The 15,624-nt window shown below is 42.6% G+C and overlaps 1 protein-coding gene across 1 annotated transcript in view; it reads right to left on the bottom strand.

Moving 5' to 3' along the window:
* Nucleotides 1-343: 343 nt before the first annotated feature.
* The window catches only part of LOC311245240 (gasdermin-E-like), a gene marked incomplete at its 3' end in the record, with an annotated part of 33,965 nt that continues 18,684 nt past the window's right edge, over nt 344-15,624 (bottom strand). Inside the window, exons 4-11 of the mRNA XM_084335075.1 lie at nt 11,881-12,037; nt 11,301-11,406; nt 9,690-9,770; nt 8,938-9,033; nt 8,311-8,438; nt 3,462-3,609; nt 2,239-2,309; nt 344-538 (exon numbers count right to left, since the gene is read on the bottom strand). Coding sequence (XP_084191201.1) covers nt 344-538; nt 2,239-2,309; nt 3,462-3,609; nt 8,311-8,438; nt 8,938-9,033; nt 9,690-9,770; nt 11,301-11,406; nt 11,881-12,037 — 982 coding nt within the window. The remainder of the gene's footprint in view (nt 539-2,238; nt 2,310-3,461; nt 3,610-8,310; nt 8,439-8,937; nt 9,034-9,689; nt 9,771-11,300; nt 11,407-11,880; nt 12,038-15,624) is intronic.

Raw genomic sequence — 15,624 nt, 5'->3', positions numbered from 1 at the left:
TCCAGCAGCGTTATGCCTGCATCATGCAGAGACCCCTGACAGAGGCGTTACTCCTGCATCATGCAGAGACCCCTGACAGAGGCGTTACTCCTGCATCATGCAGAGACCCCTGACAGAGGTGTTACTCCTGCATCATGCAGAGACCCCTGACAGAGGCGTTACTCCTGCATCATGCAGAGACCCCTGACAGAGGTGTTACTCCTGCATCATGCAGAGACCCCTGACAGAGGCGTTACTCCTGCATCATGCAGAGACCCCTGACAGAGGCGTTACTCCTGCATCATGCAGAGACCCCTGACAGAGGTGTTACTCCTGCATCATGCAGAGACCCCTGACAGAGGTGTTACTCCTGCATCATGCAGAGACCCCTGACAGAGGTGCACAGCGCCAGCAGGAACACTCCCATCTCCGCACACAGCTCAGTGAGCTCTCCCAGTGTCTCATTGGTCGAGCAGAGGAGCTTGGTTGCCCAATGGAACTCCCCGCCTTCCTGCAGGGGGCGGGGCAGCGACGTGAGGGGAGGAGACTGACCGCTCACCTGTTAAAGAGCATAAAGAGGAATTTACATGGAAAATCCAACCTAAGATATAATTCACGTATATTATTTCTATAATACTGTGCAGCTCAGTTTATATTTGTGAATGTGAACAAGTCTCTCCTTAACCCTTTCACTAGGTTAACCCTTTCACTGCGACAATACAGGTTAGGAAGGTTAACCCTTTCACTGCCACACGACAGCAGGTTAACCCTTTCACTGCGACGATACATGAAGGTTAAGCTGAACACCAGAGAGGCAAGACTCTAGTCTAGGAGCTGCTCCCCTGTCAGTGAATCACGGAACAACTCCCTCTGACCAGTGTTGTAGTATCTCGAGTCCCAGTCCTGGACTGATATTCAGGACTCGTGACTCGACTTGGACTTGAGCACCGATGACTCGGACTTGGACTTGAGCACCGATGACTCGGACTTGGACTCGGGCATTGACTGCATGCGGACTCGGAAGGTGCAGACGAGGACTCTGACTTGTTCATTGATAAATACAGTTATTTATTAAAAAGAAAAATTGTAATAGGCCCTAATCATTTGGCATAAGGTATTGGTGGCTAGTGCATTTGTTTGGCTATTGTGTCACAAAGTAAACAAACTCCCATTGAAATGGTGACCGCTGTGTCATTTATGTTTAATGTAGACCTTTTTTTTATGTGTATGTCAGCTCAGACTCAACCTTGATGACTTGGACTTGGACTTGGACTAGGGTAATGGGGACTCGACTCTGGCTCTTCTTTGGTGACTCGGACTCGAACACTGGGGACTCGAGACTCGACTCAGACTAGAGATTTACTGACTCTACTACAACACTGCCTATGATGACACATTTGATTGAAATGCAGACTGTATAGTATAGTACATGCTTAATGCTTCTATAATTATGAAAGTTCCTAATATTTTATTTTTATTATTACTATTATTAGTTCTCCATTGGTTCTGGTTTGTTTCACATTGCCAAGTGACAAATGAACAATCATTTACATAAATTAATTAAGGTAAGTAGGTAATCGTTTTGAATCCTGACAAACAGTGAACAAACAGAATGTTGTCGTCTCTCCTTGTACAGTTGTACAGTGTCCCCGACCCACCCACCCCTCCTACCCTCCTTTATTGTTTATTTGTCTGTAATAAATGATGGGCTACTGTCACCTTAATTGTGTATTATTATTATTATTATTATTATTATTATTATTATTATTATTATTATTATTATTATTATTATTATTATTATTATTATTATTATAATAATAATTATTATTATTATTATTATTATTATTATTATTATTATTATTATTATTATTATTATTATTATTATTATTATTATTATTATTATTATTATTATTATTATTATTATTAAAAAAGGTAAAATAATAACCTTATGATGATTATTTTTCTTTTATAGCACATTTCAGGAATAATGGGAAAAGGTCAACATAGCTCCTTCAATCAGCTTCATTAAATGTACAATTTAGGGGTTATTTTCCTGCCTATCCTGTGTTCTCATCTGAAACAAAGGTATCGAGGGTTCACCTCAAACAAGTGGTCCAGGATGCAGTTTAATCGGGGCGATGACCCTCCCCAAACAAACCCAAACAAGTGGCTGGATTCAAGCACATTAAACTACAGGCAGGTCTGACAGTAAGGAGAAAGTATACACACAGTCTGTTGACGATAAGCGAATAGACAAACCAGTGTGTTGAGGCCCCTCAGGACGTCTGGGCTGCAGCCGGCCAGCATCGACTGGAGAGTATCTGGCAACACTATACAAAGCACAACACAATAATTATGGGAATGGGATACGATAAGATAAGATGTCCTTTATTGATCCCCTTGGGGAAATTTGGGTGTCAATACAGGGTGGGGGATGCATAGCTTCACAATACAAATACAATATAGTAATATATACAATATAGTAATATTAAAAGTACAAACACAAGTGGCGAGAGTCCAGTGATATGAGTCTCTAGTGCAAAGAAACAAGATAGAAGATAGTCGGTACGGTGATGTGAGTTTCTAGTTCTCAATGGATGAGTTAAGGTAAGTTATACTTCATTAATCCCCTTTGGGGAAATTCATCCTCTGCATCCTAGCTATTTAGGAGCCAGTAGTACCTTTGTCAAGGGCAATGGCAGGAGTATATACCTAGCATGCAGCAAACATGGGGGGAGAGAACACGCAAACTCCACACAGAAAGGCCCCCTGCTGGTCAAACGTCTGGGGTCTGAACCCAGGACCTTCTTGTTGTGAGGCAACAGTGCTAACCACTGCACCACTGTGCTGCCCATAGTACTATCACACGGTGCTAAGTAGTATACAAAACGTTACTGTTATAAACAGTAACACCCACCACACACACACACACCAGTGTTGTAGTACTCGAGTCCAGGACTGATTTTCAGGACTCGTGACTCGACTTGGACTTGAGCATTGACTGCATTTGGACTCAGAAGCAGCAGACGACTCACTCGAGGACTTGTTAATTGATAAATACTTATTTATATATATATATAATTTTGTAATAGGCCCTAATCATTAATTTTGGCATAAGATATTGATGGCTAGTGCATTTGTTTGGCTATTGTGTCACAAAGTAAATAAACTCCCTTAGAAACGGTGACCGCTGTGTCATTTATGTTTAATGTAGACCTTTTTTTTATTTGTACGTCAGCTCTTTGACTGCCAGAGTGGAGTGGACTCAACCTTGATGACTCGGACTCGGACCTCGAACACTGGGGACTCGAGACTCAACTCATACTCTAGATTTAGTGACTCGACTACAACACTGACACACACACACACACACACACACGCACACACACACACACACACACACACACACACACACACACACACACACACACACACACACACACACACACACACACACACACACACACACACACTTTACTCACTGTCCATTGTGTCGATCAGTAGGTGAGCAGCTTTCAGGAGAGGGGAGGAGTCAGCTCTCCCACTGGTGGGCCCCAGCAGATCCATTATGGCACGAGCAGACGGGTCCTTTGGCAAGGCACAGGTCTCAGCGTCGCACCATCGGTCAAGCTTAGAGAAGAGCAGGGGTATAAAGTACTTGAGTAATTGTACTTCGTTACAATACTTAAGTGCTGTTTTGGGGGATTTGTACTTTGCTTGACTATTATTAGGTTTGTATACTTGTACTTTTACTCAATTCTTGGCCGAACTACTAACGTTAACGTTATTAATCCTGCGGCCTCACTTTATTTAAAAACAGCCAATCAAATCCCCATCAATGGAAAATTAACCCGCCCATACCCATGCCGGTTGGTCCTTGTGCAAGACTAGAAAGCGGGGATCTTTGATTAAACACCTGCTATCAGAAGAATAGACATAGACATTTTTTTTTAACTTTCACTTTTTAGTACTTAAGTACATTTAAAAGTAGAAACCGTTTGACTTTTACTCAAGTATGTTTTTAGCCAGATACTCTGACTTTTACTTGAGTACGATTTTGAGACGGTATCCATACTTTCACTTAAGTATAATTTCTGGGTACTTTTCACACACCTGGAAAAGAGAGGAGAGGTACCGGGATCCTCATTTCCATTCATGCAACACAGCACTAGATGTTAGCTAATGTAGCAAAATGAGCTCAAACCACAACAAGCGCTAAAAAGTAAAAGGTTGATGCTGAAAGGAGTGTTTAACCCTTTCACTACCACACTACCAACGGGTTAACCCTTTCACCTTGCGACAATACAGAAGGTTAACCCTTTCACTGCCACATGAGACGAAGGGTTAACCGTCTGTAGTGTGGTAGTGAAAGGGTTAACCTGTTAAGCCTTAGGGTCACCCTGCTGTTTTTATCATAGATCGATCAATACAGACCGTATTAATTAATGTTGTGTTTCTTTTTCAAATGTAGCCAAGAGTAAAGACCTTAGCCCTATCAAAACAGCAGTCAACGTGTATATTTTCAGCACTACGTTTGTTTACCGATGTTTTTAAGATTGACCGAAAATAAGAATTTATCGGAAAAATGCTAATTCTATCTCTCTTTTATCGTAAAACCGTGAGGAAATGACTAAATCCAGATGTAACACTGCCATTGGAAAGAGGAGCCTTTCCCCTATCCATAAATGTATGATTTGGCCATAATAAGGTCAAGGTCAAATCTAAGGTCAATTTGTTATGTATAATTCAAATGGATTATAATTTATTACTTTATCTACAAATCCTTCTGTTTAATCATCTTCCCTTTATTCATTTGCTTAGATATTTTGCACAATTGATCTCAAGAAGGTGGTGAATTAGCTCAGTGAGCGAGCTCGGTGGTTGCACAATTGTAACATGGTGTTATTCACCGGCAAAGATGCAAAGAAAAAAAATTCATAATCTATATTCTCCTTTGTTTCATCACAATTTACTCAAGCCTAGTAACAGACACAATATTTCTGACACTGGGAATACATACCCCCAGGTACCTAGATGTAGATACCAAGAACATGCAAATTGACCTTGTAGAAGTGGAGCAATCTTCCATTTACTTGGGCATGTACCTTTAGGCGAAATTTCTGAAAATAGGGCTAGGGCTTACCAGGTTAACCTTCTGTAGTGTGGTAGTGAAAGGGTTAAAGGTGCTATAGACAACATTATTATGTAGAGTAATAATTTAATAAATAAAATAATACTAATCTCTAATAATACTCACTAATAATCTACAGAGCTTTTAGGTGCATAAAAGTATTGCTTTTCCTCCAAATTTTTTTTTATTTATTTTTTTTGTATCCACTTTTTCTCCTTATTTCTCTATTTTTCTCCCATCCCAATTTCGTATGTACAATTCTCCCCTCCCCTGTCTTAAACGTTGTACACGAGGAGGCAGCCTGTCGCATCTTTTCACCAGACAGCACGGACTCTCAGTGGCGAGGTGTAACGCATGGGAGGCTCACACTACCCCCGCTACTTCCTATCTCTGCTGTGCAGGCGTCCCCCAACCGACCTGTAGGAGTCGCTGTCCACAACGTCCAATCCCCACCCATCGACTTCCACCCACTACCTCTGCCAATTGAGATAGTATGACGACTGGCCCAAGCCGGAGGCAATGCTGACACCCGGATTCGAGACCGGAGTCTCTTGCATTGGTGACGAGCGCAATCTCCGCTGCGCCACCCAGCCGCTCTCCAAACATTTTTTATTGATTAATGAATTTATCATAAAAAAAGAAATGTTGCAGATCCAAAATGAATGTTGTTGCTTACCCATGTCCCCACTTGGAATGCATCTGATTGGATAAATGACATGCTGGTGCTCTAGTGCGACATCTAGTGGCTGAATGTTATATAGCACCTTTAAACCATACACTGGTGGGGTGGGGGGGGGGGGGGGGGGGTTCACATGCTTCGAGCAACACTGTACTTATTTTACTTATTTTATGCCTATTCTTATGTCTGTACGTTCTACATTGCACTATTTTATTGTCTTTTATGCCTATTCTTATGTCTGCACTTCTTTTATTTTGTCAACTGTATGACAACTTTATGCCTATGTTCATTTTATGCTATTTGCTGTGAAGCACTTTGAGCTGCAATCCATGTACTGTATGAAAGGTGCTATATAAATACAGTTATTATTATTATTATTATTATTATTATTATTATTATTATTATTATTATTATTATTATTATTATTATTATTATTATTATTATTATTATTATTATTATTATTATTATTATTATTATTATTATTATTATTATTATTATTATTATTATTATTATTATTATTATTATTATTATTATTATTATTATTATTACTGCCTACTAGCTTCCCTCTACTGTCCTCATCACTTCTAACAGAAGTAACACTTCTAATAGAAGTCAATGTCTTGTTAACACTAAATATGTTGGATAGGTAAACATAGACCCTCCAGTATTAACACCATTTCACCCAGATGGCATCACTCTAAAACAGTGGTTCCCAAACTGTGGTGCGTGATATGAAAAGGCTAATGGTGGTAAATTAAAAGAAAAAAAAGAAAGAAAAAATACAATAAAATTTCATACAAATCTTAGTCAAACCTTTAGTATTATGGATATTAAACATGCTGGCAGAGTACATGCATCCATGTTGTCGTGAACATTTTAATTAAATAAAGAAATTCCCTATCCATAGTCGCTGTGGGAAGAGATAAAATAAAAAATGTAATCTGTGCACGGAGACCAGCAACAATTTTTTCTAACATAAACCCATTGGGGGGTGCGTCAGCTAGGTCGGGAGGTGACAGGGGGTGCACGGCCAAAAAAGTTTGGGAACCGCTGCTCTAAAACATTGTTTAACCTCCTTTGACCTTGAAATAAGTATGATCAACTAAATCCATGAAGTAAGACGTTTAATATATGATGCAGGATGGTATTAGGAACAATAAAAACATTGGAGAGAACTATTCCATTCTGTCAGCACCCTTCACATTAGAGGAAACTATTCCATTCTGTCAGCACCCTTCACATTGGAGAGAACTATGCTATGTACTACGACTATGCTTGCACCGCATGGTACCAAAGCACCTCAAAGGCGCTAAAAATAAAATTACAAACATCTCAAAACAAACTGGTCAGACTACTGCTTGACCTTACTCCTAGAACCCACCTCAACCCTGCCCACTTTGACTACCTAGGATGGCTTAGAGTAGACGACAGAGTACAGCAACTTGCAATGGGCCTGGTCTACAAGATACACTACACGACCAAGGTACCCATGTACATGTCAAAATACTTCCCAAAGGTCAGTGAATACCATGATCACAACACCAGAGGGAGCTCCACAAATCATGTTAAACCCAGATTCGGCTCAAACAAGGGACTAAACACGTTTCGCAATTATGCCACATCAATGTGGAACGCCCTACCCAAAGCTGTAAAGGAATATGAATCACTACCCACTTTCAAAACCACTCTCAAAGAACACCTAAGGGAGACTGCAATTCGAAACTGGCCCCTGTAAATGTCCTAACCCAACCCCCTCCAATGTACAGTAAATTACCAAGTATGGTTTTGTCAATATTCCAATGTACAGTTTTTCCACACTGATGAAGGCCGGATGGCTGAAAGCGTTTTGTGCGTTATATAACTTGTGCATAAAAATAAAAACAACGATATTCCCCGAGTGCGGTCCCTACCTCCTTTTTTGCAGTTTTTCCAATGTACAATGTCATAAATGTATAGATGTAGCAGTACTGTCTATCTGTATGTCATGTATGTCATATATGTCCTGATGAATTGAAAATGGGGGACCCTGATGTAAACAAGACGAAAGTCTTTCTCTGGTCTGCATCCCCTTAACAATTGTGTGTATTGAGCCGTACTGTATTGTACCCATTCTGCAATCTGTTAATAAAGTTTTCAATCAATCAATCAATCAAACTATTCCATTCTGTCAGCACCCTTCACATCAGAGAGAACCATTCCATTCTGTCAGCACCCTTCACATTAGAGAGAACTATTCCATTCAGTCAGCACCCTTCACATTAGAGGGAACTATTCCATTCTGTCAGCACCCTTCACATTAGAGAGAACTATTCCATTCTGTCAGCACCCTTCACATTAGAGAGAACTATTCCATTCAGTCAGCACCCTTCACATTAGAGAGAACTATTCCATTCTGTCAGCACCCTTCACATTAGAGAGAACTATTCCATTCTGTCAGCACCCTTCACATCAGAGAGAACTATTCCATTCAGTCAGCACCCTTCACATCAGAGAGAACTAAGGTCACAAAGGTCATTCTTACCGTGTCCTCCAGCTCTGACAGGGTGTCTCTGTCCTTCAGAACCGCAAAGAAGTTCTGGAACAGAGCAGAACGAGTCGCCTGGGGGAGGTCTGCCAACGGTCCGAGAAGCACCTCCATCTTCTGTAACTCTAAAGAAGGGACAGAGAGAGGTGGCAGCAACAATGGTTTTAGTATGCGTAGCGTGCGGTACATGTATTTCGTATGTGTATGTACACACAGAAATACATGTATGTGCATACGGTATATATACACAGTGGCATAAGTTGGAAACATGTGTTGTTTGTTTTTGGCTCCGTCTGTGCACATTGGATTTGAAATGGAACAATGACTATAATAATAATTCCCATAACATCGCCGTGTCCCTTTAATCCCATGACAGCAAATGCCCTCAAATTAGTCTACACTTTAACCTCACAGTCATTGTACCATTTTAAAGTCCAGTGTGCTGGAGTAGAGCCAAAACGACAGAAATATCATCATTGTTCTAAGACTTGCAGATTGTAATGTATATGTATATGGACACACACACACACACGCACACACGCACACGCACACACACACACACACACACACACACACACACACACACACACACACACACACACACACACACACACACACACTCACCTTTTTGCACTAGCTCTATGGTATCAATGGAATCCTGGGATGTGGCGACAGATGGTAATGCCTCTCGTATGACCAGGGCATGTGGGGTTTCTGTATCTGGGAGATTAAAAAGATTATTATATAATATATTAGTAGCACTGGTAACAAATACAGGGCAGACAAACATTATTCAATATTTTAGACATGTCTTTGTCTAAATGCATTGCTAGAATATTAATGATATAACCAATAACGTGTTTGTGGGGGGGGGGGGGGGGGGGGGTGTTCCAACTAAGAAAATGACGAGTACCAAAGGATTCGAAATATATCCGCCATTCAATTCTTCTAGAGTTAATCTCACTAAAGGTAAACATTCTGATGTTTGGTCCACAAACAGCTTAAACAGCTTTTCAACATTTCTTAGTAAGATAGGTTAGCGATTCTGCATTTTCTTTAATTAATTGAAAACCGGGGGCATAGCATTTAATAAATAAAAACAAGCGTTTAGAACTAATTCTATTTCCAGAAATATTAGTTATTTATAATTTTTTATACAAAGCTGCTGGTGCTTCTGGGAGTCTGTGGAAAACATTGGTTGCCGCGGCGCCTGGCTTGAAAAGTGACGCAGAGCTGCTGGACTCTCTCTCACTCACTCACTCACTCACTCACTCACTCACTCACTCACTCACTCACTCACTCACTCACTCACTCACTCACTCACTCACTCACTCACTCACTCACTCACTCACTCACTCACTCACTCACTCACTCACCTAAGTTGGGGTCATGAGAGTTGTTTGATATCCTTGGTCCATCGTCCTCAAAGTCGTCACATGCGAAGTCACATTCCAAAGCTAAACACACACACACACAATGTGAATACTCAACCAGACACGCTAGAGCAGAAAACCTTATATTACCAAAAGCATGAACAGATGAATGGTTATCGAATCGAAACGAATGGTTATCTATAGAATTCACTCCCTAGACATATCACACAAGAAAACAGTAAAATACCGGTTTAAATTGTATTAAAACAGCATCTTATGACAAGGGATATTTGAACAAATGTAGAAAGTATTGAAATGTATGAACATAGTTTTTTTTTTTTTTAATCTTTTTCCCCCTCCATTTTTCCTCCGATTTTCTCCCATCCCAATGTTAGTCGTATGCCAATTCCCAATCCCCTTCCTGGTCGCTGCGCACTTATCCCCCACAGTCGGTCTGGGAGAGTGGAGGCTACCACGTGCTTCCTCCGACACACGTCCAGCCAATCACCGCTTCTTTTCACCTGGCAGCGCGGATTCTCATTGAGAGGGCGTAGCGTGTGGAAGGATCACACTATCCCCCTCAGGTCCTATCCTCGCTTAGCAGGCGCCCCGACCGAACTGTAGGAGTCACTGTTTACAACGACCCGGACCCACCCCTCCAGCTTCTCCCACCCTCTAATACTGCCAATTGTATTAGTGTGAACGGCCAGCCAAGCTGGTGACAACCCCGGAGGTGTGAGCTGGATTCGAACAGGCGAATCGAGCCGCTCCGGGGTTTGGTGACGAACGCAATCTCCGTTACGCCACCTGACCGCCCTATGAACGTAGTTTTTTATGCTTTTCAAATGTGATTGTAAAAGTGAGTTACAATTATGAGGTCAAATACTATGTATTGGGACTATGCATTGCAACAACCTTATGTATCAACATCAAATTAGTTAGATGTCAAATTAGGCGTGTATGAACAAATGTGTGGGCATATAGTTGTGTACAGTTAAGTATTCTTAGCTATTTCACATAGTTGATTATTGTATGTTGGATTATTGTATACTACGCATGCGCAGATTGATAAACCTAGATCTCTGGACAATCCAGAGATACTCTGTGGGCAATCTGAGCATGCAGAGTTCAGGAGTAGGTGCGGAAAAGTGACTATATAGCTCAGCCGAGAAAGTGCAGATCGACTTGGGATTGCGCTCTGTCTCTCCGTGTTCAGGAGACTCGGGCGTATAAAAGTCTATTGGATCATGTCTCCAGCAGCCCCACAGCCGTAGCTACAACCACTTAATGTCAAGGCTCTCATCCACATTCATTCATTTTATCCCCCCGCTCTCTCTCCCATGATTTCAGAATACCGGAAGTGTTGCGGTGGTCTATCAGCAGCCCATTGCATAAGAAGCGATGCAAGCATTGAGGTACATGTGGCGGAAACGGAATAAAACCACCAAATATGAGTCAACAAATCAGTGAAAGGATCTAAATACTTTCTGAAGACACTGTACAGTATATGGTAGTATCACAATGTATCACAAGGAAAATACTATATACTCCATTTCGAAAAGTACAGTGTACACATTGGATTCCTTGGTACCAGCTCTGGCCACACACACTTACCTCCGTCTTCAATGTCTATCTTTCTGAGGCTATAGGCGATGACCACTCCAGCAGGGAGTGTGTAGGACTTGTGTTTGTTTTCTTGAAATGCAGCCGATAGTCCGAGCTAAAGCGGAGCAGAGACAGAATGATCAACCACGTGAGGGACGACTAGTCGAATAGGCGACTAATCGATCTAAATTAGTTGTAGTCGACTGCCAACCTTTCTTTCTTTCCAAAAGCAAAGAGGCCTAGAAGCGTGGCTAACGCTGATGGCGCCCATACCAGCGAGGCTAACTGCCTAAGACAATGGGCACAGAGGCACCGAAAGAGGATTTCCCCCGTCTAATGAGCACACTGACTAGACAAATATCAAGATGTATCCATCAGTGGACCAATTGCATGCTTTCGCAGAGGACAAGAAGCCTTCAGTCGACTCCTTCAGACATTAAGCCCCCCCCACCGCCCAAATGGAATGATCCACAAAAAAAAAATTATCTGCAAATTTTGGCCAATCAAAGTCGAGTCGGGGACAGGCCTAGTAAGCGGTACAACACACACTGACACACACACACACATGAAGGCATACAGACATACTCACAGGTATAAGGTTTTTTAAGGCCAGACAGGCCAGACTGGCCCCTTTCTTCCTTATCGACACCAATTTCACGGATTTGGCAGTACTGTAGATCTTCTCTGTAACGAAGGCCAAGACCTCTCCTTCCTTCAGCCGAGGAACCAGCTGCTTCTTCACCTTGCTAGAAGAAGAAGTCTTTATTTATCATGCAGATTTAACACACACACATGCGATGGGCAACCCACAGGAACACACACACACACACACACACACACACACACACACACACACACACACACACACACACATGCACTGAGTCGCTGATGAAATGTTCTCTGCACCTCCCATCCCGTCGTCCTTACCCCCAAAGGGCAGCCGGGAGCAGATAAGGGCTGCGGCGTGGGGCCAGGGGACCAATCCATGTCCGTCTTCGTCAGGGACGCTACAGCGTTAGCGATCTGTTGTGCATGTTTTTCCATTGGGTTTATCTTATCGGGAGGGGGAACCCTTTGTGAGCACGGGGGGAGAACATGCAAACTCCACTCAGAAAGGCCCGGGAGATACCCCACCTGGGTACCTGGCAATGCGGAAACCTGGTCCCCCAAGCGGGAATCGAACCCAAGACATTCTAGCTGTGAGGCAACAGTGTTAACCACTACATCACTGTGCCGCTCAGAGGAGATACTAGCTATATGACTTGGGAAGCGGACACCTCATTTCCGGGACAAGCTGCCATTAAAGAAGATCACTCCGGTTAAAGAGTCGAGGGGCTCTGGCACTTTTAATGGTCTCCACAACTGCTAAGGAAAGCCCTGCACCGAGTAGACGTTCCCGTTCAGGTACAAAGCTACCAGCTTCCACTTGTGCGTCGATAGGTCCCACGAGCTGCCACTTGCCTGAGTCAATAGGTCCACGCGTAATGGAAGAACCCAAGGGGTCTGTCAAAATTCTAAACGACAGAAAATCTATCTAGACCAAAGTACGGGTCGTTGCGGGTAGGTGACAGTGGGGTCGCTCATTGACAAAAAAATTATAACTCAGATCGAGTTTTCCACTTGGCAGCTGTGTGTATTTGCCATGTCTCGCCGGAGGCCGACACACAGTATTCCAATACACATCTCACTACATCCTGCACATTTATAATCGCGGTAGGGGGGTCTGGTATTTTGTGTGTAACCTGGACTCGCAATGGATAGGTTTGTTGTCAGAAGCGATGTCGGTTGGCCGCAATGAAATGGGCTCCCTGCGCATAACCAGCTGCTATACCACACTGAGGTGCCTATCTCGAGTATTAAATCGCCTTTTTTAACTCAGAGAATAAGCACGGATTTTCCTTGCAGACAAAAACAACCCATTGGCAGAGAAATGGGCTGATAATGAGCTGGATTAAGAAACTCTGTTAGTGACACTCCGGGATAATCAGCGGAGATTTGGGTTTATTTACTCTGCTTGGTGGCTTCTTGTAGGAACAGAATAATTTGAAGCCCGTCATCTGTAGCCACTAGAGTAGAAGGGCTCATTGAACAATTTCGGAAAGAGAGCGCGGACAATTTGGACAACTGGATCAAAGATCCGTTCATTACGCATGACACAGCAGGCCTCCCACTGTCTGAGCAGGAGGCGCTCAATGATCTTTCGTGTGACGAGCTACTGAAAGTCAAATTCACTGGACAGGCCCTCGCAAAGTTGTGGATATCAGTCCGGATTCGGAACGAGTACCCAGTGTTGTGTAATGCTGCGCTGAGAACATACCTCTGTGAGGCCGGATTTTCAGAGTAGAAGCGGATCTCCGCCAAAGCACACGTGAACGCATTTTCTTTTCATGTTCTGGCAACATATTTTGGCTAAATATGCCTCGATTTATAAATGTGTATACAGAAACAATTCCGTTGCTTTTGTTGATAATATTAATAAATGTCATTGATAACATAGTGCTGTAATTTAATTTTCATTTCATCGATGAAGTCGAGCGGATGAACGGTTCTCGAGATATGTACGCCACAGAGCAGGCCACAGACACGCAGATTCCTTGCTTTATAGTTATGCCTTGTCTCCATTAGCCAGGGTTTAGCCGTGCTGTGGCCTGTCAGCAGTGGCGGACTGGGACACAAATTCAGCCCGGGACATTCAGACGCACCAGCCCACACACCGGCCCACGCACCGGCCCACGCACCGGCCCCGAAACCGGCCCACACAACGGCCGTTATGAAACACTTGTCCAGTATTAAACAACCCAAGGCTGTGGCTAAGGAGTCAACATCAGGGAGACCAAATCTACACACCGCCCCTAGATGTGCACTCATGCACAGTGCACACACACACACACACACACACACAGAGACACACACATACATATACCGTTACTTCCTGTCATTGGCATATGTGTTTTTTTTTTTACTAACATCTTAGTGCCTCATTAGCCTAGGGATTAAGGATACATGAAGTATTAACTACACCATAATAATATTGAGGTTTTGATCCATAGAAAAGGTCTGTGCTACACAATTTCAGTTAGATTGGATTTATTGTCCTTTAATTTGGCACTCATGACATTAGTTGCTTGCCGTTTAATCAACATCGAAAGACCCCCCACTTCCTCCCAGACACCCATTCCAAGAGCTTGTTTTCTCTCTCTCTCTCTCTCTCTCTCTCTCTCTCTCTCTCTCTCTCTCTCTCTCTCTCTCTCTCTCTCTCTCTCTCTCTCTCTCTCTCTCTCTCTCTCTCTCTCTCTCTCTCTCTCTCTCTCTCTCTCTCTCTCTCTCTCTCTCTGTGTGTATGTGTCTCTGTGTGTGTGTGTGTGTGTGTGTGTGTGTCTCTCTCTCTCTGTGTCTCTCCCTCTCTCTGTGTGTCTCTCTCTGTGTCTCTCTCTCTGTGTCTCTCTCTCTTTCTCTCTCTGTCTGTCTGTCTGTCTGGACTGGGCTCTCTCTCTCCCCTCAGGGTCAGCTGTGCTGGACTGGGCGCTCTCTCTCCCCTCAGGGTCAGCTGTGCTGGACTGGGCACTCTCTCCCCTCAGGGTCAGCTGTGCTGGACTGGGCGCTCTCTCTTTCCTCAGAGTCAACTGCATAAGAAGAACATCAGCAATCAATAATAATGGCTTGAATTCATACAGCGTTTTTCAGCCTTTTGAAAACACCCAAAGTAGTAGTAGTAGTAGTAGTAGTAGTAGTAGTAGTAGTAGTAGTAGTAGTAGTAGTAGTAGTAGTAGTAGTAGTAGTAGTAGTAGTAGTAGTAGTAGTAGTAGTAGTTTATTCAGTCATCATCTCACACAATACAATATACACCATCATTTAACAATATTTGATTTTACAGTGACTGAGAAGGTACAGACTGAAGCAATGCTTATATAGCCTATGCCTGTCCTATATTCTTAACACAAATTAAAAATTAAGACTCCAAAACAGTATTCTAAAAGAAAATAGCAAAAGAAAAACAGTATTATTCACCCTTGTAGTTTTCAAAAATAGCTTTACAAACCATTTTCTTAAAAACCAAAAGCGAATTACTCATTCTTAACTGTATATCAGCATTGTTCCACAAAGCGCTTCACAGAAACCATCAAGCATTAACACTCACACAGTCATACGCTACTGGTGGTCGTGAGCAGCATCAGCAAACACAGCTTCCCTGTGGCAGACTGACGGAATCATGTCTGCTATTCAGCGCCAACCACCATCAACAACCTTCATAAATACATTCAACATTAATGGAATAGGCTAACTACCAACTTAGCTGTAGCAGTTAGCTGTTATATGCAATCACATTTGTTTA

This window comes from Notolepis coatsorum (assembly GCF_963971535.1).
Source record: "Notolepis coatsorum genome assembly, chromosome: 18".
Taxonomy (NCBI): Eukaryota; Metazoa; Chordata; class Actinopteri; order Aulopiformes; family Paralepididae; genus Notolepis; species Notolepis coatsorum.
Note: the sequence above shows the minus strand (reverse complement) of the source record. Positions and strands in the feature narration are given on the sequence as shown.